This window comes from Pleuronectes platessa, chromosome 3 (genome assembly GCF_947347685.1).
Source record: "Pleuronectes platessa chromosome 3, fPlePla1.1, whole genome shotgun sequence".
Taxonomy (NCBI): Eukaryota; Metazoa; Chordata; class Actinopteri; order Pleuronectiformes; family Pleuronectidae; genus Pleuronectes; species Pleuronectes platessa.
Window position 1 is genome coordinate 17616218 of NC_070628.1, and position 24747 is coordinate 17640964.

Consider the following 24747-nt stretch of genomic DNA (forward strand, 5'->3'; position numbering starts at 1 on the left):
CGGGCGGATGAAAGGCGGCGGAGGTTCACGCCTCAGAACCAAGACGAGCAGCTGCTGGACCGTATGACTCCCTCCGCCGGACACTGAACAGTCATCACAGCGGAGCACACCACGGACACAGGAAGTAGACCCGAGCTCACCCGCAGTGCCTGCAGCTGAGAACCAGGTGAATCCGCTGTTTTTATTACATGTCTACAGGTAACGGTACAATGTCAACAAACAGCCACCGAGCAATCAACGTTGGTTAAAGTTGAGTCTAAAAAGTGAGGTGAGAGGAGAATGTTTAGTTTGTTGCACCTGGACAGATGTTCTCATCAGAGAGAGAGAGAGCGAGGGGCCATTTAAACCTGAGCGTGTTCACTCCTCACTGCATCGTCTGCGAATAGTCTCCCACTTCTATTTCCTGTCAGGCGTTCTGCCTCACACAAGATGTGTCACCCTTCAACCACCTGTTGGACATCTGCTACAGCGCAGAGCTACTGTCTCTGTGATGCTCACAAGACCAACAGCCTCCAGTGGGACCAGCAACAACACCAGTTCAGAACCATTATTAACTTCGTTTGAGCTGAACGGCTACACGAAGACTCTTCTCTACCCTGTGTGTTCATGTGGAGTTTACCCTCAGTGACACATGTTAAGCCTCAGCTTCGAGGACAGGCTGCATATATTAACGGGGACATAATAACATGGTGGTGGTTCAGCAGGAAAAACAGGCCCAACCTGTGCTATGAAAATGTCACTTTTTGTCCCAGCCACTCACCATTTAGTTCTCAGCTCGTGTTGAACTAGTTTGGATCCTGCCATGCAAATTGTCTGCATTATTTGTCAGGCGGTTTGTATGAGGTGAGCTTTCTCTTCCTCTTAATACGGTCTGCACACACCCTTCTCATTGTGTGTCTGTGTGTGTCTGGGTGTGTGTGTACCCTGAGGATACATTATTGTTGTGCATTCTCTGAGGAGGATTTGTCTACTCAACACAATCTTTCGAAAGACATATTTCAACTCGAAGGTTTGAAAATAGTTTGGTGATAAGAGCGACGTCTTCCTCTTTTTGTTAAGCTCGGAAATCGAACGTTGCTGCATCTCTAGAAAGAGAACATAACACCCTCCCTCCGGTCACTTTGTATATGCAAGTACAACATTTTAAATATGTTGACTTATCTGCCTTTTTCAAATATTCTGTGACCTTCCTGCCACGCCCCACCCTGAACGTTTGAGAAATCAAACATCTTCTCCCTCACTGCTCTACAGTCTGGTTAATCCCTGATGTCTGTGGCACACCAATGTCCACGTCCTTTATCTTTATCTCATTACTCCACCCCAGCAGCCCTGTATCAGCAGCGCGGGCTGCAGATGGCAGGGCTTGGGCTCTCTGCGTTAGGTAAGAGCCATGGAAGGCCGGATAAAGCTGGGATTGACTGGCAGCCAAGAACAGGAGAGTGGACATGATGGAAATAAGCGTGAAGGATAAGACAGAGGAATCTAGATGGGTGCAGACAATAGGACTGAACCTGCAGTGAAAACTCAGTCTAGAAGGTGGATGAGGGTTGACAAGGTAAGGAGATCTGGGAGGATTCTGTCTCCAGACGTGGTTGAACTAGTCTTTACATGTTGGTTGAAATCCTCATGGAAACACACGCCTCCTTAAGATTACATTTTCATCCTGATGTCAGCTGGGATTTGACTGGATGTGATGGATGCTCTACTGCTTGTTTGAATTCTTGTTGTTTGCTCTGGATTCAAGGGAGAGTGGACGTAGAAGTCGTTTTTTTGTCATTTTGAACCACAGTGTCAAAATGTGCAGAGTCTGTGCAACTTCCTGAGGAAGTTTGCCCATTGGTTAACTTCTAGCAGTGAAGCCCCATGCATGTGAGTGTCACAAGTTTTCTGTGTGGCCTTAGCGTGTCATTGTTTTTAGTGGTTTTGGCTTTTTAATGCTGCGTTCACGCCCTCGTTAAAAATGTGATGAATGCACGATGCTCTTCCTCGTCCCTGACACGCAGGGAAGCTTCAGATTTCTTCCCTCTGCAGGATTTCAGTGCGGCATGATGAAACTGGCAGACGTCGGTGTGTCTGTCCTCCCTCCTCCCCCACGGATCTTCAAGAGTCTGAGCTCATAATGAACTTAGGAGAGACACAGATGACACCTTGTGCACTGATCCCTTTTATCCCTCGCTCTATAAACACCACACACCCACACCCACACGAGGAAGCAGCTGCTCTATCTAGACAAACATTTATATATAAACATATATATATATATATATATATATATATATTATTTCCCCCTCTGTTATAAAGTATCTGGGCGGTATGAGGATAGAGGCTGGGTACAGCTGACATTCACAAGATACTTAAAATTATAATTAATAAATAGATCACTAAAACTAATTTGTCACATATGAATCCTTTAGGACTGAAAGTTATGTTTTTGTAAGTTTGTTTGCTAGTAGGATTACCCAGCTGAGTAATTTTTTTTCATTCACGTTTGTGAAGGGCAGATCCCTAAAAAGAACCCACTTGACATTTTAGGATCTGTATGAGAAACATGACATGTTTAGGAATAGGAAGTAGGATTTTATGTGTGGTTTCATAAAGGGACTAGGCCTTGGTGGAGGTATGCACTCTGCTGACATTCTAGTTCCGGTTTTGTGTTAAGTGGAATGTATGCGGCTCATAGCTTGTTTAAATGTAACAGTTTGTCATTAATATTCATTATTAAAAGCTTTCATATCAGTCGCCCAGTTAATCCAGAGAGCCACCTACAGCCCCCTCTATTCCCTCAGTCTAGTGATTCCTAACCTGGAGGTCAAGAAGAAGAGACAATTCTCGTATACATCTTGACTTTTTTTGTAAAGATCATAGTTAATCAGGGAACCCACTTAATTAGTTTGAGTATAACTGGAAGCTATAGACAAGGAGTCAAAAGCAAACGCTGCTTTGTTTAAAGAGTCAAAAGCTCAAATGATTTAGAGCCACTGCCTTAGATTGATCAGATAGGATTTTAAAGGTTTATGGAATAACATCCTGTCACACATCGACTTCTTCAATATCATTTGAAGACTGTTTTCATTCAACCATAATGATTTAGCAGATTATCCTGTAATGGTTTTATTTAAGATGCTGTTGAATCCAGGTGGTGGACATGTATTTCTGAGGAAATGTTCCACTCTTTCCGATGAGGCATTGAGTCGTTCTCCCGTGTGTGGTTGGGAAATAATGACATTTCTCTCTCTGCCCAGACTTGCCCCAAACATTCCTCCACTGCAAAGACTCCCTCCATCGACCTTTTATCAGGACTCTTACTTTACACAACCAGAGGCTTCACATGCATACAACCGCCCTCTTCATCCTAAAGTAGAATATGTAATGGCTGCACGTTTGGAAATTGGTGATGTTATAGGAGGATTGATGATGATGAACGGTGGGAGATTTAGGCTGGAATCTGTGGAATTCTGTATAATGAGTTAGTGAGGAAGGAATGTGGGCCGCACAGGGAATAAAGGATTGGACAGGTAGAAGAAGAAGAGATGGAGTGGTGTATACTGTAGCGCTCAGGTGAAAAGTGACTTCATTATTTTGTCTGCCTGTGTTGAGCCACGGGTCATAAACATAGGCATGGATTGAAAATATAAAAACTTTTTGAGGTTATAGGATTTTTCCCTGCGATCATACAGTAACATGAGAATTGTTAAAGTGATAAAAAATAATTAAATTTTTTCGGTGAACTATCCCTTTAGAGCATCAGTGCAGTCATAGGAAAATAATTGCATGATGCTCATAGTGATACAGTAGAACATGAGGTGGCATCTGTTGCAGAGGGAATGTGCCCAGACCTGTGCTTTACCTCGCGTTACCTCTTTACGGTGCAGTACATTTCATCACATTGAAATGTTTAGTGTGTGTCAGTGTGTGTCAGTGTGTGTCAGTGTGTGTCAGTGTGTGTCAGTGTGTGTCAGTGCTCAAACCATAGTTAGAATATTGACGTGAAACTGCATGTCGGTTCCTTATTCAGCCTAAATTGACACTTACTCTCTCGGACATTAACTGAAAGTTTTTAATAGTTTTCTGTCTCCCTTCTCTATGTTAATCGTAGACTGGCTATAAAGATGGACGACATGACCGCTACCCAAAAGATTAGCCAAAGTGCCCTGATCGCCCCCTGCTGACTGGCTGCAGTATTGGTCATAAATCACGCCTCCTCCATGTTAGTGGATTGGACATAGACCGATTATAGACCCATAGAAATAATTGTACATTTATTTGACCTCAACACTAGATGGATGTCAGGAAATAAGGGATGAGGAGTTTCCCCTGCAGGAGTCGAAAAGTTGCAGTGGTATTGTCAGTGTCCTCATGTTTAGAAATTGTTCACATGAGTTGTATTATTGTTATATTATTATTGCTGATAATTATTATAATTGTTGTTGAAGTGGTTAAATATTGGCAAACAAATTGGTAGATAATGTGAATCAGAGATGTGCGTGACATGTCCTGATGACCTGTAATCAAATAATTTTCTCTTCACACACGAATATTAATGTATAGAGTTCTTGAAAGGTTTTTAAATCCTATCAGCTAGTTAATGTTTCTCTTTCCCACCTACAGCTACCATGACGGACGCAGACCAATTCCTGTATGGGGACCGCAGCGGGGTAAACAACCCGATGGCCCAGGCCGACTGGGCCACCAAGAAGCTGGTGTGGGTCCCCTCTGAGAAGCTGGGCTTCGAGGTGGGCTCTGTCAAAGAGGAGCATGGAGATGAGTGTGTGGTGGAGCTCGCTGACTCTGGCAAGAAGGTGAAACAGCTGAATTTCTCTTTTGAGTCTGAACTTGTTCACATGGGCAGCGTTATGATTTCAAAAAGTTGTTGTTGTTGGAACACAGTGCTTCAAGTACTTAAAACAAGCAACAATCAGTGTTTCCTTGATCAAAGTGATTTTCTGACCTGCGCCTTGTTCCTGTAAATCTCAGGTGAAGGTCAACAAGGACGACATTCAGAAGATGAACCCACCCAAGTACAACAAGGTGGAGGATATGGCCGAGCTCACCTGCCTGAATGAGGCCTCGGTGCTGCACAACCTCAAGGAGAGATACTACTCTGGACTCATCTATGTGAGTCTGGGTGGATGCATGCGTTTGTGTAGCTGCACTAAAAATGTGCATTTGCATTCAAAATAGAAAGAAGATGTTTACCTCCTCCCTGACATTAACCGTCTTCTGTCTCTCCCAGACGTACTCTGGTCTCTTCTGCGTGGTGATCAACCCGTACAAGTACTTGCCTATCTACAGCGACGAAATAGTGAATATGTACAAGGGCAAGAAGAGACACGAGATGCCCCCGCACATCTATGCCATCACAGACACCGCCTACAGGAGCATGATGCAGGGTACCTCAGACTTTTTTGTGTTTGGCTGTCATAGATAATGTATGCTAAGATAGACTAAGAGTGTCTATATGTTAATTTGTACATGGTTTTAAGCTGCAAGTAAATTTATAAATTTTTAGGGGGGGGACCCGACATTATTGTTTATTTTTTTAGCTACTGGATCCAGTTGTTGTTTTTCCCGTACATAATGTTATAGTATAAATAGCAATTAATTAACAAATGCTTACTATACTACCAATTCTAATCATAACTGAGCTTCACTTCATTTCATCTTTTGTCCTGATAAAGACTTTTCTTTTCTTTTTCTCTTTCTCCAACAGATCGTGAGGACCAATCCATCCTTTGCACGTAGGTCTCTTCTGTTTTCTTTCCCAGAAACAAGGTCTTGAAAAAAGAGTTATTTGTCCAGCTAAATATTGTTTCCCCAGATATGTCAATATGAATACAATTGGTAATGCCCAACAAGGGTCAATGTTGCCCCTGCCACAAAGTTCAACATAATATCTCTTTTAAATAATATTTTATCCGTCTGATTGATGTGAATATTGTCACATTTTTTTACAGTGGGGAGTCTGGAGCTGGAAAAACGGAAAACACGAAGAAAGTCATTCAGTATCTCGCCCATGTTGCCTCATCCGTCAAATCTAAGAAAGAACAGGTGAGTGAAGTCCTGGAGTTTTTTTATTTTAATCTTTATTTTCTGAGAGTCCACAGACCAAGATGGAACCCTCACTGTGTTTCCTCTCCTGAATCTCCTGCTCTCTCCCGCCTTCCTGTTCCTCTCTTGTTTGTAGATTTCCACGATTGTCCGTCTCTGTAATGGTTTGTATCTGAGCGAGCTGTGAGGCGACTATTAAACATTCCTTTTTCAGGCCTCAACGTGTCTGACTCACCTCATCACAGATGATTCAAAGTGAAGCAGAGCACAGATCTGTCTGTCTGTCTGTCTGTCTGTCTGTCTGTCTGTCTGTCTGTCTGTCTGTCTGTCTCAAGATTTAAAGTTTCATTAATCATTCTCATTTATTCATAAGGTGACAGGAGGTGTTACTCTGCAGCAGTGTATTTAATTTGTGCTGACATTGGTATCAAATGTGTTTATGTTTGTCTTTTCTTTCACTTCTTCTCCAGGGTAACGCAGTGTTGTCACACGTGAGTTCATCTCTCTGACTCCATACTCATGGTGTCTCGACTCTACTAACAGAAAAGGTTTTCTTATCCTTATCTGGGTGCTTAAGGAAATGCTTCAAATTACTGGAATAGTCCTTCAAAGGAAAAGTCTGTCTTGAGAAATATGCTTATTCACCTTCTTGCTGGGAGCGGGATGAGAAGATTGAAACCACCCTCATGTTTTTGCAGTATATAATGTTTCTGACTGTAAGCTTAGCTTAGCATAAACACTTGAAATGGAGAAAAAACACTAGCCTGTGTGAATCCAAAGTGGATTCTGGTATTCTGAAATTTTATGATTAACAAAATGCGTTAAATCCAAACAAACATGAAAGTGGAAGAAATAGGTCTTCACATACGTTCTCGTAAATCTGCAGCATGTTCGTGTCTCCCTATGTTCCCTGATGTTAACTGATCTGGCTTCATATTTTTGTTTATATATATATATATATATATATATATATATGCAGAGGTGAGGAATAGTGTCAATCTTTTCATCTCCTGGCTAGAAAGTAAATAAATGCATTTCATACAACAACAAAAAAAAGAAAAGACAACTGTAAAATAGATTTTTCTTTGTGTTTTAGATGTGAGTTGGATAAATTATTTTAAAATGAAAAACACCACATTTATCAAAGTGGGATCATAGAATAATGGAGGCGTTGGCTGTGAATAGAAGTAGTACAGTAAAGCAGTAACCTTATCTGAGGTTGGACTCGCCTGTGCCTAGTTGTAGTTGGAAAAAGATTCAAGGGACCCACTTACCCTTCAGCTATGGGTTATTTCTCCTCAATCTGGTCAGACTTGATTTTTGTCATTGTTATGTAGAACTATGCGTACGTGTGGAGTGTTACAGTGCACTCCTGCATTTCCTTTGGGGGATCTTGGCTAACCTTCCTGTGTGCTGCTTGTGTCCTCTTGTTTGTGCATGCATGGACAGGGATGGTCCTACAGGGGTTTTGTGCCTGAGTAGGCTTGCTCTGCTGCGGGAATGTGTGTTGGAATGTGCAGGATTCTGTGTGTGTGGCTGACTGAGAAACGATAGTTACCCCTGAGGTAATTCTTTTTAATCCACAGCCTGACTTGTATTTGATAAGCTCATGGAATTGATGGTGTATGCCTGTGCTTGCTGATGAAAGATTTGCAGCGCTGCAAGAAACTGCATGATTTGAAAGTTGTGCTCTGCCGAGTCATGACAAAGGACTATTAGAGTCTTTAGTTTGCTGCTCTGATTTGTTTCCTTTCCATCAGGGGGAACTGGAGAAACAGCTGCTGCAAGCAAACCCCATCCTAGAGGCCTTCGGCAACGCAAAGACCGTCAAGAACGACAACTCCTCAAGATTTGTAAGAACGACTTCAAGCCCCTAATCTTTGTTTCAAGTCTTGCATAAAAAAAGAACATATGTAAATTTATCTAAATTGCATTTTTAAGTAAAGTCTTACAATATACATATTAAAACTTGAATGGTACTCAGTAGCGCGCTGATATCCAACATGGACCAACAGTCCCATTAAATTCAATTAAACTGCACCAAACTCTTATAAATATCAGTCCCCTTAATATGCCTAATTCTCCCAGGATCCATCAGTTATTCTCGGGAAGGTCTGTGAAAATGTAAAAATGCGCCCCATCTCGCAAAGTTAAAGAAAATGAACATTGTGATGCACTCCCTGATCTGGATCTGTACCAATATTTTCAGTCTTTCTTGGCCCTTGTCTCATCCGAGTAAGTTTCATGGAAAGTTTTTCAAAAGGGACTGTAAGAGCTGATTGAGAAACTGGATTTTAAGGGTCGACCGTACAAAAGTTTAAGTTCAGTGCTGCCTATCAACATGTTTTAATTTCTTTTTCAGGGAAAATTCATCAGGATCAACTTTGATGTCAATGGATATATTGTTGGGGCCAACATTGAAACTTGTATCCTTTTTTCTAGAATATTTCTTTTTGAACTTTTTCTTTCGGGGTTGCTAGGTTACCCTGGAGCAAATATGAACGTCCCCCCCATTATTTTTACTGTCATTTACTTCTTTGATTCTGTAAATAAAGAGTATTTAGCGTGTAACCATGATATGAGCTAACCTATTAAAAGTAAAAGAAGAATAGTGTCAAACACTCCCGATGTATAAAGTTATGTAGTAGTTGATTGTGCCTTGTTTTTCATATAACCAAAGTAATACCACAAATTAGTTGCCACACAGACAATCAAGGGACCTCCTTACCGCTCTTTAAACGTGTTGTACCATTTGCATTTGTGTCCTTGACTAATTGTTGTCAGATCTGCTGGAGAAGTCTCGAGCCATCAGACAAGCTAAAGAGGAGAGGAGCTTCCATATCTTCTACTACATGTTGTCAGGAGCAGGGGACAAGCTGCGAAGTGAGTACTCAAACTTGTTCTCTTACAATGTCAACACATTAAACTGGGCTTTGTAACAGACTAGTTCAAGAGCCACCACACGTATGAAAGAGGAATCCATGAGAAACTTGTAGAAGTGCATGTGAAATAACTGATTGGGCCGATATGACTGAGGTTCCCTTTTCTCTGTTCAGTTACTATAGTGGCTGCTGCGAAGCACCGCCTCAGGACGCCTGTGTTTATATCATCTAGAGCTGAACAGTCTCTTCTGATTGTGAGGCCCAAGTTAATTTTACAAAAATATTATTAAAACGATTGTCTGGTGTGATCCTCTCTCCAGCTGAGTTGTGTCTGGAGGATTACAGCAAGTACCGTTTCATGTCGAATGGAAACGTGACGATTCCAGGACAGCAGGACAAAGACTTGTTCACTGAGACCATGGACGCCTTTCAGATCATGAGCATCCCAGAGGAGGAAAGAACTGGTAACTGTCCCCTCCCCCCTTTTTTTGTTGTTGACATAAGTAACAATCTACTTTAGCTGTCTTTTAAAGGTTCCCTGTGACATCTAGTGGTGATTTAGAGATATTATCACTTGTTTTTGTTCCTGTTTTGTTGATCTCCTGAATGTACATGATACACACATGTCAATGTATGACACAATATACTTTTCTGCCAATGGCTTCATGCTACACTGATCACCAGGTCACAGTGAAGAGTTGACCATACTTCCATTGCCACTGAGCGTTGCACACTCGTTCTGGTCACACGTACGTGTCCAAGGGTCCATTCATACCGTTCGTGGGGTTGGATATATTGTAAAAACAGCAAGGTCACCAGTTTTGGGCTGCACGTGGACGCCCTCACATGGGTTCATGTGTACCCTAGCTAGCAGACATGGCTAGATGACGTCATTATGTCACAAGGACCAGTGTGGACCCCAGAGGCCGTGGAGACTATGAATTCGCCTTAACATGTAAAGATGCATCATCTTGGGTCCGGGGGCAGAGAAGAAGACACTGACCTCTTATGTTTGTTGGTCAGGTCTGTTGAAGGTGGTGTCGGCTGTGTTGCAGTTGGGGAACATGAGCTTCAAGAAGGAGCGTCACTCTGACCAGGCGTCCATGCCTGACGATACCTGTAAACACATTTACACAGACACACACTCATCAACTTCTTTTCCTCTCTGCGTTGATCTTTGTCTCACCCCATCTGCAAAACCTTCCTTATTCAGTCATCTCCCTCTTGTACATCCTCCATTATGACCCCGATGTTTTACCTTCCAGCTGCCCAGAAAGTGTGTCACCTGCTGAGCGTCAATGTGACCGACTTCACACGAGCGATCCTGAACCCCAGAATCAAGGTCTGCACACTAATCAATACACAAAGGGTTATTTAGGTATTGTCTGGACATTGAAAGATAGTTTTCAAACTTTAGTTTCAACCTGGTGTTTAGTTTGTTTCTTGATCCAAAATAAACAAGGAATATGTAATCAGCCCTTTTCAGGCAATGGTAAATTTAGTATTGTAGTATGACACCGGCATATATCTTTCTCCAGGTTGGCAGGGACTACGTGCAGAAGGCCCAGACTCAGGAGCAGGCTGAGTTTGCTGTCGAGGCTCTGGCCAAAGCATCTTACGAGAGGATGTTCCGCTGGCTGGTGATGAGAATCAACAAAGCCCTGGACAAGACCAAGAGACAGGGAGCCTCCTTCATTGGCATCCTGGACATTGCTGGATTTGAGATCTTTGAGGTACACTGTTCACTATTTGACCCTACTGGTTATGAATTATAACTGTGGTTCTATGATTTATAGACTGAGGCGTTAAGTGGGGCTGTTTTGGCTCAGACACTGCCTCTGTGTGTTTGTAACAGAAAAGATGGAGTCTGTTTAATGCTGCTTTTACAATCTCCTTCAATTTATTTAAATTATTTCATTGTGCATTTTTTGGTCCGACAAATTATTATATCCATAATGAGGAAAAACAATTCTGAGTTTTCAAGAATAAAGTTGGACTTTATGAGACTAAAGTCAAAATAAAATAAAGAAAAGGTTAAATTTACCCCTAACCCCTACTTATGATAATATGATTCTGATGAGCCATAAGATTAGGTATTAAGCTATTTGTGAAACCAATACGAAAAAATAACATGATGTTCCACTTTCTTCATTTTAATGAAGGCGACAAACTGATTTTCTGATATTCCCCCTCTAGCATTGCATGTAGCCTAAAATTGACTTATCTAATAATTTTACAACTTTACTTTCTTAATATTCAACTTTATTCTTGTAATATTATAATTTTGTTCTTGTTAAATTACGACTTTATTCTCAATCTCTTATGTGGCCCTAATACGCCTTCATAGTTAGTAAAACTTTTTGTTTTTCTAATTCTCTCCGACAGTTGAACTCGTTTGAGCAGCTGTGTATCAACTACACCAATGAGAAGCTGCAGCAGCTCTTCAACCACACCATGTTCATCCTGGAGCAGGAGGAGTACCAGAGGGAGGGCATCGAGTGGAGCTTCATCGACTTTGGTCTCGACCTGCAGCCGTGCATTGACCTCATCGAAAGACATGTAAGATGTCCCCTCCTCCTCAAGGCTGATACAAATAACCCATCTGTCTTCACCTGTCATTACACTTCAGAATTACAAACTTTCTGCAGAAATCACTTTTGTTTTCTGCAGAAAATAGTTGTGAAACACAAGCTGAGGCATGAACCTGCACATGGATCCTGTTAAACTGCAAACTAGCATATGTGTCACGTGTCCTCCTGTTTGTTTTTCTGCCGCTGCTCACAGGCCGGTCCTCCAGGGATCCTGGCTCTGCTGGATGAAGAGTGTTGGTTCCCCAAAGCCACAGACAAGTCGTTTGTGGAGAAGGTGGTTCAGGAGCAGGGAACGCACCCCAAGTTCCAGAAACCCAAGAAACTCAAGGGCGATGCTGATTTCTGCGTCATGCACTATGCTGGAAAGGTTACTGAAGATAACTTCTTATAAAAAAAAAAAAAATTCATGTAAAAATTCAAACACATTGAACATGAATATTTACACTTTGATACACACATCCCCCTGCCCAAAACACTAGGGTCAGACACTTCCTTCATCCCTGTTGTGAGGGCTCTAAAGAGAAGATGTAAAGTCAAATTATAAGCCAGTAAACGCTGGTTAAGTTAGTAATTTACTCAGTTGTGCAGCATCTTGGTTTTTACAAGTCCAGAGTCTGCGATTGTCTCCATGGTGACGGAAGAGCTTCTAAGATGTTTTACTTGCATAAAAGCAGTTATGAAACAGTGTAAAAATACACAAGTTAAACCAGTGCAAAAGCATTTAAAAAGCAAACTACACTTTATATGTTTAAGTAGTGTGATCTGCAAGAACAATTTAATAAGCTATTTATTTGAGCATCGGTGCTTTAACTAGTATTGATAACTGTCGTAAATCTTGTGCATTTAACTCTAATGTAGTAAGACTAGACGTTTAAAATGGCACAAAAGTGAAATACTCTGTGGTATTGAGTATTAGTACTCGGTTACTTTTCACCACTAGATGGCAGAAAGGTAATGACATACTTATGGCTGAACAGGTACAAAATATTGGCTCAAACAGGAACTTATTTTCTGATGACATGGCTAACACATGCTGACATACACTGTGCACTATGTCCAGTTCTGCATCATGAACGTGGCTCTCCTCTGCTGCAGGTGGACTACAAAGCAGACGAGTGGCTGCTGAAAAACATGGATCCCCTGAATGAGTGTGTTGCCTCTTTGCTCAACCAGTCTACTGACAAGTTTACTGCTGATCTGTGGAGAGACAGTAAGTGTTGTACCCTCATTCTCAGGTATCGCACTGGTTGAGAATGTCTCAAACAACAGAAAATGTTGAATTTCTTAGTTCTAAATGATTTAAAAAAGTATAATAACTCTGTACTGACGGCGTAAAAGAATTTAACTGGATGTTTTGCGTTTTTCTACTGTGCACTAGACAACATAAGGTCGTGACTGTAGAATTTCCCTCATTTTATTGCTAGGAAAATATCAATACCAGATCAAACATACTGTGATTATATTCTGCTTGTTAGACATGGAAAAAATTTTATTTGAGAAACTAAGACAGACTTCTTTCATAAAACGCATGGTTAAGACGTAATTGTTCTTTTTTTTGTGTCCTCACAGTGGACCGTATTGTGGGCCTGGACAAAGTGGCAGGAATGTCAGACTCCATTCATGGGGCGTCAAAAACCCGTAAGGGCATGTTCCGCACTGTGGGCCAACTGTACAAGGAGCAGCTGGGTAACCTGATGACCACACTCAGAAACACCAACCCTAACTTTGTGCGCTGCATCATCCCCAACCACGAGAAGAAGGTACTGAACAAAGGACGACACTCTCTTATCAATACAGGAGTATTGGGCTCCACTGTGACGCAAAATTCAATTTGATGAACTAATAATGTCTGAGGCACAAAATTAACTGTATTTAAGAAAATGTATTTTTAAACATACACCAATAAAACGATAGGAGACATTACATTAACAGATCTTTGATTTTTGCCTTTGTTTGTTTCTTCCTCTAGGCTGGTAAACTGGAGTCTCACCTGGTTCTGGACCAGCTCAGGTGTAATGGAGTCCTGGAGGGGATTCGCATCTGCAGACAAGGCTTCCCCAACCGCATCGTCTTCCAGGAGTTCAGACAGAGGTGAAGAACAGCAGGCGTTTTCTTTTTTTCTTTTTGCAAAAGAGGCAGCTCAGGGTTGCTGATTGACACTGATAGTTGAACGAGGCACCTGTCCCTTCTTCCAAGGGTATAGATGACGCAACACAAAAACACATAAGAGGAAAAATGCAAGAATATCAGATGAGCTGTAAGAAGTTTACACAGCATGACAGCAACTTAGGTTTCATCAGGAAATGTCCCCAAACTTGTTTTTGAAAGAGACTTAAATACACAAAAAGGAATTTCCCTTTCAGTTTATGTCCCTCTAAGGTAAAACAAAGACATTTACATAACTTATAATAGTGACACATACTGACGCTTGACCCAGGAAAACAAGTATGAACAAAAAAAGTCAGTATACTTTTTGTGGAAAAATACCCCTTTGTTATTTAATTCTGCTTGTCTGTCTCTCAGGTATGAAATTCTCACTCCAAGCGCTATCCCAAAGGGCTTTATGGACGGCAAGCAGGCCTGCGTGCTCATGGTAATAACAGTTTCTCATTTTCAGAAGTGACCAGCTCCTCATATGAGGGGAAACTTCTTCTCTTTACCTTGTTGGACACTTCGCTAAGTCACCTCTCTCTTCTCTGTATCAGATTAAAGCTTTAGAGCTGGACCCCAATCTGTACCGCATCGGTCAGAGTAAAGTGTTCTTCAGAGCTGGAGTCCTGGCTCACCTGGAGGAGGAGAGAGACATAAAGATCACTGATGTCATCATCAGCTTCCAGGCCTGGTGCAGAGGATATGTGTCCCGCAAGTATGAAAAATCCACTCGCACCAAAAATATTTTTTATCAGTCAACATATGTAAATTCTTTATACTGTACTCTTTTATATTACGTTTAAATTATGTGCTTTGTTTTATTTCTCTCTAGGGGCTTTGCCAAGAGACAGCACCAGCTAACAGCAATGAAAGTTATCCAGAGAAACTGTGTAGCTTATCTCAAACTCAGGAACTGGCAGTGGTGGAGGCTTTTCACTAAGGTAAGAGATGAATGAAGGAAGTTACAGTTTAATTGTATTTCAAGCAGCAGTAGATCCAACCATGCTAGTGTCATGGTCATGACCATAACAGATCTCAGTAATATACAGCATTTTGATAGCTGGATCAATTATTTTGCACAGATAAAAACTCTTCACAACAAAAAGCACATAAATAAGAATTGTTTGTCAGATTAATTTGCACACACACAATGCAGGCAGATTTAGGCAGTACTTTTATGATGAATACAAAGGAAAACTATTATGCAATTTAGAAGTATTTTTTATTCTATAATGAAATGCTTGATTATTTAATCTATATTTCTATCTGAAATTATGGAGCAGGCAGCGGTAGCACCCACAGGCATATATTAGGTTATGGAGACATTCTGTGCTTTCGGTTATGTTTGTAATCATTAGTCACATTTCTGCTCCAAAAGGTGAAACTACGAACAGCAGTTAATTTTAACACAATTGTCCAAGTCTGTAGCTCTTTATTTAGATATTGAAAATCTGTAGACCACTTTCCTATCGCTGTTCTCCAGCGCTCCTGTACAATAATGAGTATGATAAAGACATTTTCCTCTGAAACTATTCATATTTTTAATCTGATTATGGCTTAGATTCTTTTTTTTTAATAGTTTCCTATGAGAGTGCTATTTCAATCCCAAAATCCCTCTGTTTCAGTAATGTTGGATGAACTTAAATTTTTTTCTGTAGGTGAAGCCTCTGCTGCAAGTGACTCGGCAGGAGGAGGAGATGCTGGCCAAAGAAGATGAGCTGGTGAAGGTGAAGGAGAGACAACTGAACGCGGAGATTCAGATCAAAGAGTTTGAAAACAAGCAGCAACAGGTAGGAGCCCGTGTGAGCGTAATCCAGACTGGATTCTAGATTTGTGAAGAAGAACAATTTACTTGCAGGTTTTTTTTTTCCGAGAGTTTTGTGATTGTTGCAGCCCCTTAAAATCTGTCACTTACACACATCATTATGACAATTGATGGATTATTCTGATGTTATAATCCATTCTTTCTCTGACTTCCACTCCCCTCTGATAGCTGAGTGCTGAGAAGTTGGCTCTTCAGGAGCAGCTCCAGGCAGAGACAGAGCTGTGTGCCGAGGCTGAGGAGATGAGATCCCGTCTGGCCACCAGGAAGCAGGAGTTGGAGGAGATCCTTCATGACCTGGAGTCTCGCCTGGAGGAGGAGGAGGAGAGAGGCAATCAGATGCACACAGAGAGGAAGAAGATGCAGCAGAACATCACGGTCAGTACTCTGGGATGCAGAATGTTATTTTTGTTTTTTATCTTGAATGCATTAACAATGCCGATTATTTTTGGTTGTTCATCCAGGATCTGGAGCAGCAGCTGGATGAGGAGGAGGCGGCCAGACAGAAGCTTCAACTGGAGAAGGTCACCATGGAGGCCAAGATGAAGATGATTGAGGAGGAAGTCATGGTGCTGGATGACCAGAACAGCAAACTAAACAAGGTCTTGTACAACACACTAATTTTGAACCAGTGCTTTAGAGTATTTCTATGAATACCTGAAATATTCAGTGCAGTAGAAACAAATATTTGCACCTGAGAAAACAAATTAAATTTTGCTTGTTTTTTATATGACCTCAGGAGAAGAAACTGCTGGAGGACAGGATCTCTGAGTTCACTACTAACATGTCTGAGGAGGAAGAGAAGTCTAAAAGTTTACAGAAACTCAAAAATAAACATGAAGCCATGATCACTGATTTGGAAGGCAAGCATCTGGTTTTCATTATTTCATATTTTTGGACACTGAACAACAATTTACACCAATAAAAAGTATTATGCTCGTATTATACCCTAGCAAGTAATTACAAATTAAAATAGTAAATTTAACGTTTTTTGTTTCTGTGTATTCTCTCATGTAGATCGTCTTAGGAAAGAGGAGAAAGTGCGTCAGGAGTTGGAGAAGAACCGTCGTAAACTTGAGGGAGACTCCACAGAGCTCAACGACCAGATGGCAGACCTGCAGGCTCAGATCGCTGAGCTCCGAGCTCAACTGGCCAAGAAAGAGGAGGAACTGCATGCTGCCCTGGCCAGGTTAGCTTTCTGTTGATTTATCTGTAAGGTAATTCTCCAGTGGAAAAGTGTACTTTCAGTGGCAGGATGTAAACTTTAGAATCAACAAAAATGACCCCCACTGTAGCAAATTCTAACATTTTAAAAATCACTTGTTTGGGGACATCATCCCATTTGAATCTCTTCCATCGAAGAATGTTCACCCAAAGTGCCTGTCAGTCTCATTTCCTCCTCTCCCTCTCCTCACCTGCAGGATAGAAGAGGAGGCTGCGGCCAAGAACACGGCCCAGAAGAACATCAGAGAGCTGGAGGCCCAGATCTCGGAGCTACAGGAGGATCTGGAGCTGGAGAGGCAAGCACGCTCCAAGGCTGAGAAACACCGCAGGGACCTGGGAGAGGAGCTGGAGGCTCTCAAGACTGAGCTGGAGGACACGTTGGACTCCACGGCAGCACAACAGGAGCTCAGGTAACCATCAAGCTTATGTAGACATTTTACGTTTTTACTATTTTGGAAAACACATAAATGATAAGTTGGCTGAATTTATAGAGGGCCATACTGTATGGCTGTGTATACTACTCCATACAAGGTTAGAAGGAGAGACTGTGACCATGTGGAATAAACATAGACTGTATAAAAAGATGGGAGACATGGCAGCTCCTTTGCGAAAGACACTTATGAGTTATTTCGCAACACTTCATAAACTCAGGCTGCTCCATGTTAGTGGAGGGGACATGGACCAAACTAATAAATTTTTATCTAATGGTTTTGAATGTTCAAATGCTTTCTTATGCAAAAATTTCCCCGGTAAGTTTGGATTTATTTCGATATTTGATCCTACAAAAACATGGTGAAATGTCATGATAGACGGCTGGGATGGACTCATGGTTGGTGGAGCATGTGTATCGGCGCGACATCAATGCGTCTGCTCCATCCCTCAGTCGCTACTGCACAGACTCATGATGTCATCGGCACAAGTGGAGAAACATTTTCCATCTTTATTTACTATCTATGTTTGACAAAGACTGAGGGCAACATGCTACATAGATTTTGTTTCTCCTTTGTCCCAATCTCTTTCTTTATTCGTTGACATTTTCTCCCTCCAGGTCGAAGCGAGAGTCAGAGGTCACCCAACTGAAGAGGACGCTGGAGGAAGAGGCAAAGATCCACGAGCAGCAGATGGCCGACATGAGACTTAAGCACAACCAGGCATTTGACGAGCTCAACGAGCAGCTGGAACAGGCCAAAAGGGTTAGTGCTGTGTCAGAATAGAGCAATACCCAAGCTTAACACTGTTCTGAACAGCACCAGTAACATGCCTCACGTGTGCCTGTAGAACAAGGTATCGGTGGAGAAAGCCAAGCAGGCCCTGGAGAGCGAGTGGAACGAAGTGCAGATCGAGCTAAAGACTCTGACGCAAGGAAAGGGAGACTCCGAACACCGCCGCAAGAAGGCCGAGTCCCAGGTTCAGGAGCTGCAGGTCAAATTTGTAGAAAGTGAGCGACAGAGGCAGGATCTCGCCAGCAAACTGACAAAGATACAGGTACTGATCTCTGAGAGGTGGTTCACAGGTGCAGGAGTGTGTGAGCACTTATGATGGTGTTTGGGATGTTATTTCCCAATTCAATTGTCTTTTTCTGTCTGGTGTCTAGTCGGAGCTGGACAATGTAAACTGCGTCCTGAGTGAAGCAGAGGGCAAGAACATCAAATCCAGCAAAGACCTTTCTTCTTTCGAGTCTCAGCTGCAGGACACACAGGTACAAACACATCCCCACATGGTGGGCACTACTATTGCTACTATTTTCTCTCTATGTACATTATGTACAAATAATATCATAAATATATACAAAACACTCTAAGCATGCATTAGTTCAAGAGATGGTTTGTTGTTTCTCTTTTACATTGTAAATACTGGACACACACTATTGTGACACAACTTCACAACCTGCTAAAATAACATATTTTGAGAGAAAACTGACAGAGCCCGACTCAAACCCGAAAGGGTTAACAGCTCAGCCAACATGACTGAACTCAACTACCATTTCAAAATTTGTCGGTAGCTCGGGTGTCCAGGCCCTAATACTTAACACATAATTGACTGCATTACTCGGTCAAAACTGAATACAAAAACATACAGAGCTTCTTTTTTTTATTATTAATCATGCACTTTCATTATATTGAGTGTCCATGGAAGATACATCTCTAAGATGCTCCTTGAGGCTTAAGACAGTGGTAAAACTGCTCACAGGAGCTTCTCATGACTCTTCTTTTCTCTTCTCTGAACTCCAGGAGTTGCTCCAAGACGAGACTCGTCAGAAGCTTGCGCTCTCCACCCAGCTGAGGCAGCTTGAGAGCGAGCAGAACAGCCTGCGGGACATGCTGGAGGAAGAGGAGGAGAGCAAGAAGAACGTGGAGAAGCAGGTCTCCACTCTGCAGGCCCAGGTTGGTCCACAGTGTCATCTTTTAAGTCTTTGGATAACTGTCGGACTTCTTCTTATTGCACATTAGCTTTGATACTTTCCTCAAGAGTCACTTATGCTGCTTGACTTTCCCATATTTCAGCCCTTCTGATTCCTCCTCTTTTATGTCCTTAGTTGGCAGAGATGAAGAAGAAGCTGGAACAGGAGGCTTTGAACCTGGAGAGCACAGAGGAGGGCCGCAAGCGAGTCCAGCGGGAGATGGACAGTGTGATTCTGCAGCTGGAGGAGAAATCTTCCGCTTACGACAAACTGGATAAGACCAAGACTCGTGTGCAGCAGGAGTTGGATGATCTCCTATTGGACCAGGACCACCTGAGGCAGACAGTCTCAAACTTGGAGAAGAAGCAGAGGAAGTTTGACCAGGTATAATGTCAACCGTGTGGTTTCGTTCATAGAAAATGTTGATATCGTATTTTCTCTTTTTCTATTAACCTTTCTTAACCATGTGAGCCTAGTTTGGTGTTTTAAACAATAAGGAGGTCTTGTGGTTTTGTGATCAGATTATAGTTATATAGTTAAATATATCCCTTTCGATTTATTAGGAAAATGGATTGTTGCTCATCAAAAATGTACATTTTGACATGTAGATTCTTAACTGCCCTTCCTAATCTGATCCTTGTCCCTCTCTTAGATGCTGGCAGAGGAGAAAACCATTTCTACTCAGTACGCTGAGGAGCGTGACAAGGCCGAAGCTGAGGCCAGGGAGAAGGAAACACGAGCGCTGACGCTGGCCCGTGAGCTGGAGGCTATGACGGACCTGAAGAGCGAGTTGGAACGGGCCAATAAGGTTTTCAAAGCTGAGATGGAAGATTTGGTCTCTTCCAAGGATGATGTCGGCAAGAGCGTAAGATTATTTTTTTTACAGTTGGTTGTTTCTCTATTACTGCCTCTCGTTATTGCCCGAGAGAAACACTGAATGTGTACGCTGCATCCTTGTCAGGTTCATGAGCTGGAAAGGTCAAAGCGTACCATGGAGCAACAGCTGGAGGAGATGAAAGTTCAGCTGGAGGAGCTGGAGGATGAGCTGCAGACCACAGAAGATGCCAAACTGCGTCTTGAGGTCAACATGCAGGCTATGAAGGCTCAGTTTGACCGAGACCTGCTGGCCAGAGATGAGCAGGGAGAGGAAAAGAGGAAACAGCTTGTTAAACAGGTAAAGGAGAGGAACCTATACTGTCTGACATGCACGATGAGTTTTCTCTCTTTTTCCACAAATACTTGAAGGGTTGTAAATATCATTTTTATTGTTTGCAAGAAGCAGTGAATCATGATTTGACTCTTTTCAGGTGCGTGAGATGGAGGTCGAGCTGGAAGAAGAACGTAGGCAGCGTTCTCAGGCACTCTCCTCTAAGAAGAAACTGGAGCTGGACATGGTAGACCTGGAGGTCCAGATCGACACTGCCAACAAGGGTCGTGATGAGGCCCTCAAACAGCTGAAGAAACTCCAGGTAAAATAATCACGTATTGTGCAAATTCAGATCTCAACACCATAAAATGTTACATCCATACATTATTGCCTCAGAAATTGATGCACATCTGTTCGGTATTTTTTTGAAGTGCGCTGCAGACAAATAAGGTTGAAAACCTAAACTCTAAATAAATATATATAATAAATGAAAGTCCTACACACACAGATTGAATACCCTTCAGAGTGATGAGTGTCTAACTTCAGTGTGTGCATGTCCACTCTCCAGGCCCTGATGAAAGACCAGATGAGGGAGCTGGAGGAGCTGCGTTTGTCCAGAGATGAAGCCATCAATGGAGCCAAAGAGACTGAGAAGAAGCTCAAGGCCATGGAGGCAGACGCCCTGCACTTCCAAGATGTACGTATGTAACTATGGAAAGAAGCTGGCTGTATTTGGATAAAGTAGAAGGTAGAAGGTCGGTGTTTGTTACTTCCAATTAAGTTTACATACAAAAACGACTATCGTGGACTTGAAATCATTTGACTCAGAAGGAAATTATTTAGGAATGTATTTACAGGTTGCATTGATCCAGCTGATGTTTGATGTATGGCAATCATAACACGTCATTTCCTATTGATATACAACAACAATATGCACTTTATCATTTAATACAAACTACCACAATCCAACACTGCCATCTGGTGTCAAGGTTCCAGGTTGTTTTCCGTGTGATTGATTGAAACAAATGCTGCATTAAAACCAGACAGGTCACAAAACACGTAAATGGATGATTTATATATAAAGATATTTATGTTTATAATGGCATTAGAACACCAGGATTCAAGTTTCTTTTTCGACTTTGTCTTAGCTTGGCTCAAATTTTTCCAAATATCTATTTTTCTTTTACTATCTGAAGTCTTAATATACAATATGGATCTTCTACTTCCTCCAGGAAATGGCCAATGCAGAGAGACTCAAGAGACATGTCCAGACAGAGAGAGATGAGCTCCAGGAAGAGGTTAACAGCAGTAACTCCAAAAAGTAGGAACCAGACACTTAACGGCAGCGATTTGAACTTGTATGCATGGTCGTTTTATGCATTAAAAGCAAATCCATAAGTTTGTCTCCATATGTAAGTCATCACTTCTCCTCCTCCTCACATGTTGTTGCCAGTTCTCTGCTGGCTGACGAGAAGAGGAGACTGGATACTCGTATCACCCAGCTGGAGGAGGAGGTGGAGGAAGAGCAGCTCAACACAGAGATGATCAATGACCGTCTGAAGAGAGCCACACTGCAGGTGAGGGCGTGCAGTATATGTTGAACGATCACAACATAAAAAGGAAAAGGACAATAGTAACCCAATTTTAATCAAAACAAAAAAAGAATGAGAACCGAAAATGTTAAGAAACAAAACCAGTGTGACTGAGATCACTACTTTCTCTCTGGCAATAGACTGAACAGTTGACCACAGAACTGGCAAGCGAGCGCAGCAACTCTCAGCGGCTGGAGGGGGCTCGCTCCCAGCTCGATCGCCAGAACAAGGAGCAGAAACTGAAGCTGCAGGAGCTTGAGGGAACCATCAAGTCTAAGTATAAATCCTCCATCACCATCCTGGAGTCCAAGATCGCTCAGCTGGAAGAACAGCTCGACACCGAGTCCAAGTGAGTGTCAGTGTGAAGATCAGTTGTGGACTCTCAAAAAACAAATGAAAAGGTTTACATTATGGAATTTGCTTTTTCTGCTTGTTCCAGGGAGCGTGGGCAGGCCTGCAGGCTGGTCAGACGGTCGGATAAGAAGCTGAAAGAGGTCTTGCTACAGGTGGAGGATGAGAGGCGCAACACGGATCAATACAAAGACCAGGTATGCATCGATGTTAATCCTCCTGTTACTTTTTAATTTCGAGATTGTTAAAGAACAAAAGATTTACTGTGTGGGTTGATCCTGACTTGAATCCTTCCTGATCCTCTGAATATACGTTTTGGGAAATTGTCAACCATCACAATGTGAACCCTCTGTCTGCAGGCGGAGAAGACTAACAGCCGCATGCGTCAGCTGAAGCGTCAGCTGGAGGAGGCCGAGGAGGAGGTGACACGAGTCAACGCCAAATGCAGGAGGCTGCAGAGGGAGCTGGACGAAGCCACGGAGACGTCAGACGTTATGAATCGTGAAGTCAGCACTTTGAAGAGCAGGCTCAGGTAGAGTCTTCAACATTTACTTTTACCACTAATAAACCAGAGTGGCACTTAGTAGAGTGCATACCTCTGGCAAGGCTCCCCAGTCTCACACTCATAGATATCAGTTCCCTAAATGATTCTGTGTAAAATAATTGGGAAAAGTCCAAACTCCCTATCTTGTTATTCTAAATATGACTGTTGAACATGTGCCTCTTGGTGAGTGGCATTGTTAGAAAATTCTAAAATAATGCCTTAATGGAGTAATGGGTCCTTTACCAACTCGCAAAGAAACATCCCAAAAACCTGGAGTTGATACTGAACTTTCTCGAGTTCTCCGCAACAAAACCACAAGTTTGAAGTAAATATAATGGACTAATCTGTGGATTCAATATTTTGGGATAATAATGACCGTCATTGAGTGCATGGTCATGATCTTGCTTTGTAAATTAAACTCATCGACCCCAGCAGTCTATATTTGGTACTAATGTCCGACACACATTGTTTATTTTACAGACGTGGAGATTTAAACCCGCGTCGTGCCTATTCTCGCACCGGCCTGGAAAGTGACGAGGACGTGGACGTGCCGGCTGAAACAACAGAGAATACAATTGAGTGAGCACAGGAGCACCAAGAGGGAAATATTATGACCACGGTCAACATGCAGATATAATAAATCAGTAGCCTTGCAACCTGAGAGGATTTATCCTTTTATTTCCCTTAATAGACTTTTTACCCATATTTTCTACACAGGCTTTACCGATAATTTTCTAGGTCTTTTCTTCTATATAATGGGTATATTATAAAATGGTGCTCCTCTGACAAGCCATCTCCTTTGTGCTTGAAGTTTATGTGCTGTTACTTGACCATTTTGGGGGAGAAACACTGGTCATTTTTTGCTTATTTTGCACACAAATTTGGGTCTTTTTTTTTTTTTTGATCTGATGCAGTTAGAAAGTGTTTTCACATTTGCTAGTGTCGGTAGAATCCTGTATTGTATGCTGTTACTCTCACTGTTATCTTTTCAATGTTCTTACCTCAACCAAAACTGCACAATGCCACACACGAGATTGGAGAATGTTCACCTCTTCACTGCAAATTGGTTGAATCATGGAAATGTTGGTGAAAATGTTAGTACATTTTTATTTTTAACCATAATCTATGATAGCATAGATGATGTGTGCATACTCACTGGTTTTACACTTTATTGATTGTTGGTGGTGGGTCATCAGGTAGTAGCTCTCACTGCACTGTCTTTTTTTGTGCTGTGCTTCGCTTTGCTATCGGCACATTAGCCTGTGAATGTTAAATCCAATACGATATCCTAACACTGTATTATCAAAGAAATGACAACATATTGATGCCAATATTTTAAGGCTATTCTGTATTTTATCAAATGCCTTAATAAAATTTATTGAAAAACCATTAAATGAATCCAACCTCATTTCTTTTGTAGATAATCTAAATCTTAACAGTTATAGGCTTGAAGGAGAGGTTTACATTTTTTTAAAGTCTGTCTTGTATCAATGCTCACGTTGAATTAACTTCTGTTGTTAGTCACTGCAGTAATTCCTCCCGTCCTCATTGGCTGTTAAAAGTTCCCTGTGTGATTTTAGTCTAAAGTAATCCGAGACAACACTATAAATCGTGTACATTCCAAAAAATGTTTAATGCGTCTGTGCCAATTTTGCCCTAGTTATGTTACAATCTGATGTAATCCATCACTTAGAGACGGAGAGGAAAGAAATCATCCATTTCTGTTTTATATTAGATGTACTGTATTTCTTAATCTGGCTCACTGGATAGCAGAAATTGCTTTTGCAGAAAAAGCTTTTAATGGCATCTTGCGTCTCATGCTTTATGGTAAAAGCACCACAAAAAAAAACTATATTATATTTTCATTTAATAAACTCAAGTACTGAAGTACACTAAAACATTTTTTATTATTGGTAACAAATTGTTAACAAAGGATGGTGTTTCCTGGTCTGATCCCCAATCAGCCTCATGAATTACTACATATAAACATCAGG

The 24747-nt window shown here is 41.7% G+C and overlaps 1 protein-coding gene across 3 annotated transcripts; it reads left to right on the top strand.

The window, feature by feature from the left end:
• LOC128436518 (myosin-9) lies at positions 1 to 24147 on the top strand. 3 transcript variants are annotated; one of them, XM_053418246.1, is made up of 43 exons: positions 2 to 166; positions 4609 to 4799; positions 4975 to 5115; positions 5234 to 5390; positions 5711 to 5738; positions 5955 to 6048; positions 6519 to 6539; positions 7809 to 7901; positions 8411 to 8474; positions 8833 to 8931; positions 9251 to 9394; positions 9954 to 10049; positions 10196 to 10272; positions 10469 to 10663; positions 11316 to 11489; positions 11715 to 11888; positions 12617 to 12731; positions 13091 to 13281; positions 13491 to 13612; positions 14045 to 14114; positions 14227 to 14387; positions 14505 to 14613; positions 15331 to 15462; positions 15666 to 15872; positions 15959 to 16096; positions 16234 to 16357; positions 16512 to 16683; positions 16916 to 17128; positions 17767 to 17911; positions 17997 to 18203; positions 18313 to 18417; positions 18950 to 19102; positions 19255 to 19503; positions 19772 to 19984; positions 20081 to 20293; positions 20427 to 20588; positions 20835 to 20963; positions 21499 to 21587; positions 21720 to 21843; positions 21999 to 22207; positions 22298 to 22406; positions 22569 to 22741; positions 23234 to 24147. In XM_053418246.1, the coding sequence occupies exons 2-43, from the start codon at positions 4614 to 4616 to the stop codon at positions 23334 to 23336; spliced, it is 5880 nt and encodes a 1959-aa protein (XP_053274221.1). In that variant the 5' UTR covers positions 2 to 166; positions 4609 to 4613; the 3' UTR covers positions 23337 to 24147. The 3 variants fall into 3 exon arrangements, with proteins under 3 accessions (XP_053274223.1, XP_053274221.1, XP_053274222.1); XM_053418247.1 differs by lacking the exon at positions 2 to 166 and adding an exon at positions 1288 to 1555; XM_053418248.1 differs by lacking the exon at positions 23234 to 24147 and having other exon boundaries at positions 1 to 166; positions 22569 to 22745.
• The last annotated feature ends 600 nt before the right edge of the window (positions 24148 to 24747 follow it).

Excerpts from the sequence above, each read along its gene's own strand:
- LOC128436518 (XM_053418246.1), top strand. The coding sequence starts at position 4,614 with ATGACGGACGCAGACCAATTCCTGTATGGGGACCGCAGCGGGGTAAAC. Across the intron at positions 13,282-13,490 it reads TCCCCAACCACGAGAAGAAG|GCTGGTAAACTGGAGTCTCA; the intron begins GTACTGAACAAA and ends TTCTTCCTCTAG. Across the intron at positions 13,613-14,044 it reads TTCCAGGAGTTCAGACAGAG|GTATGAAATTCTCACTCCAA; the intron begins GTGAAGAACAGC and ends TCTGTCTCTCAG.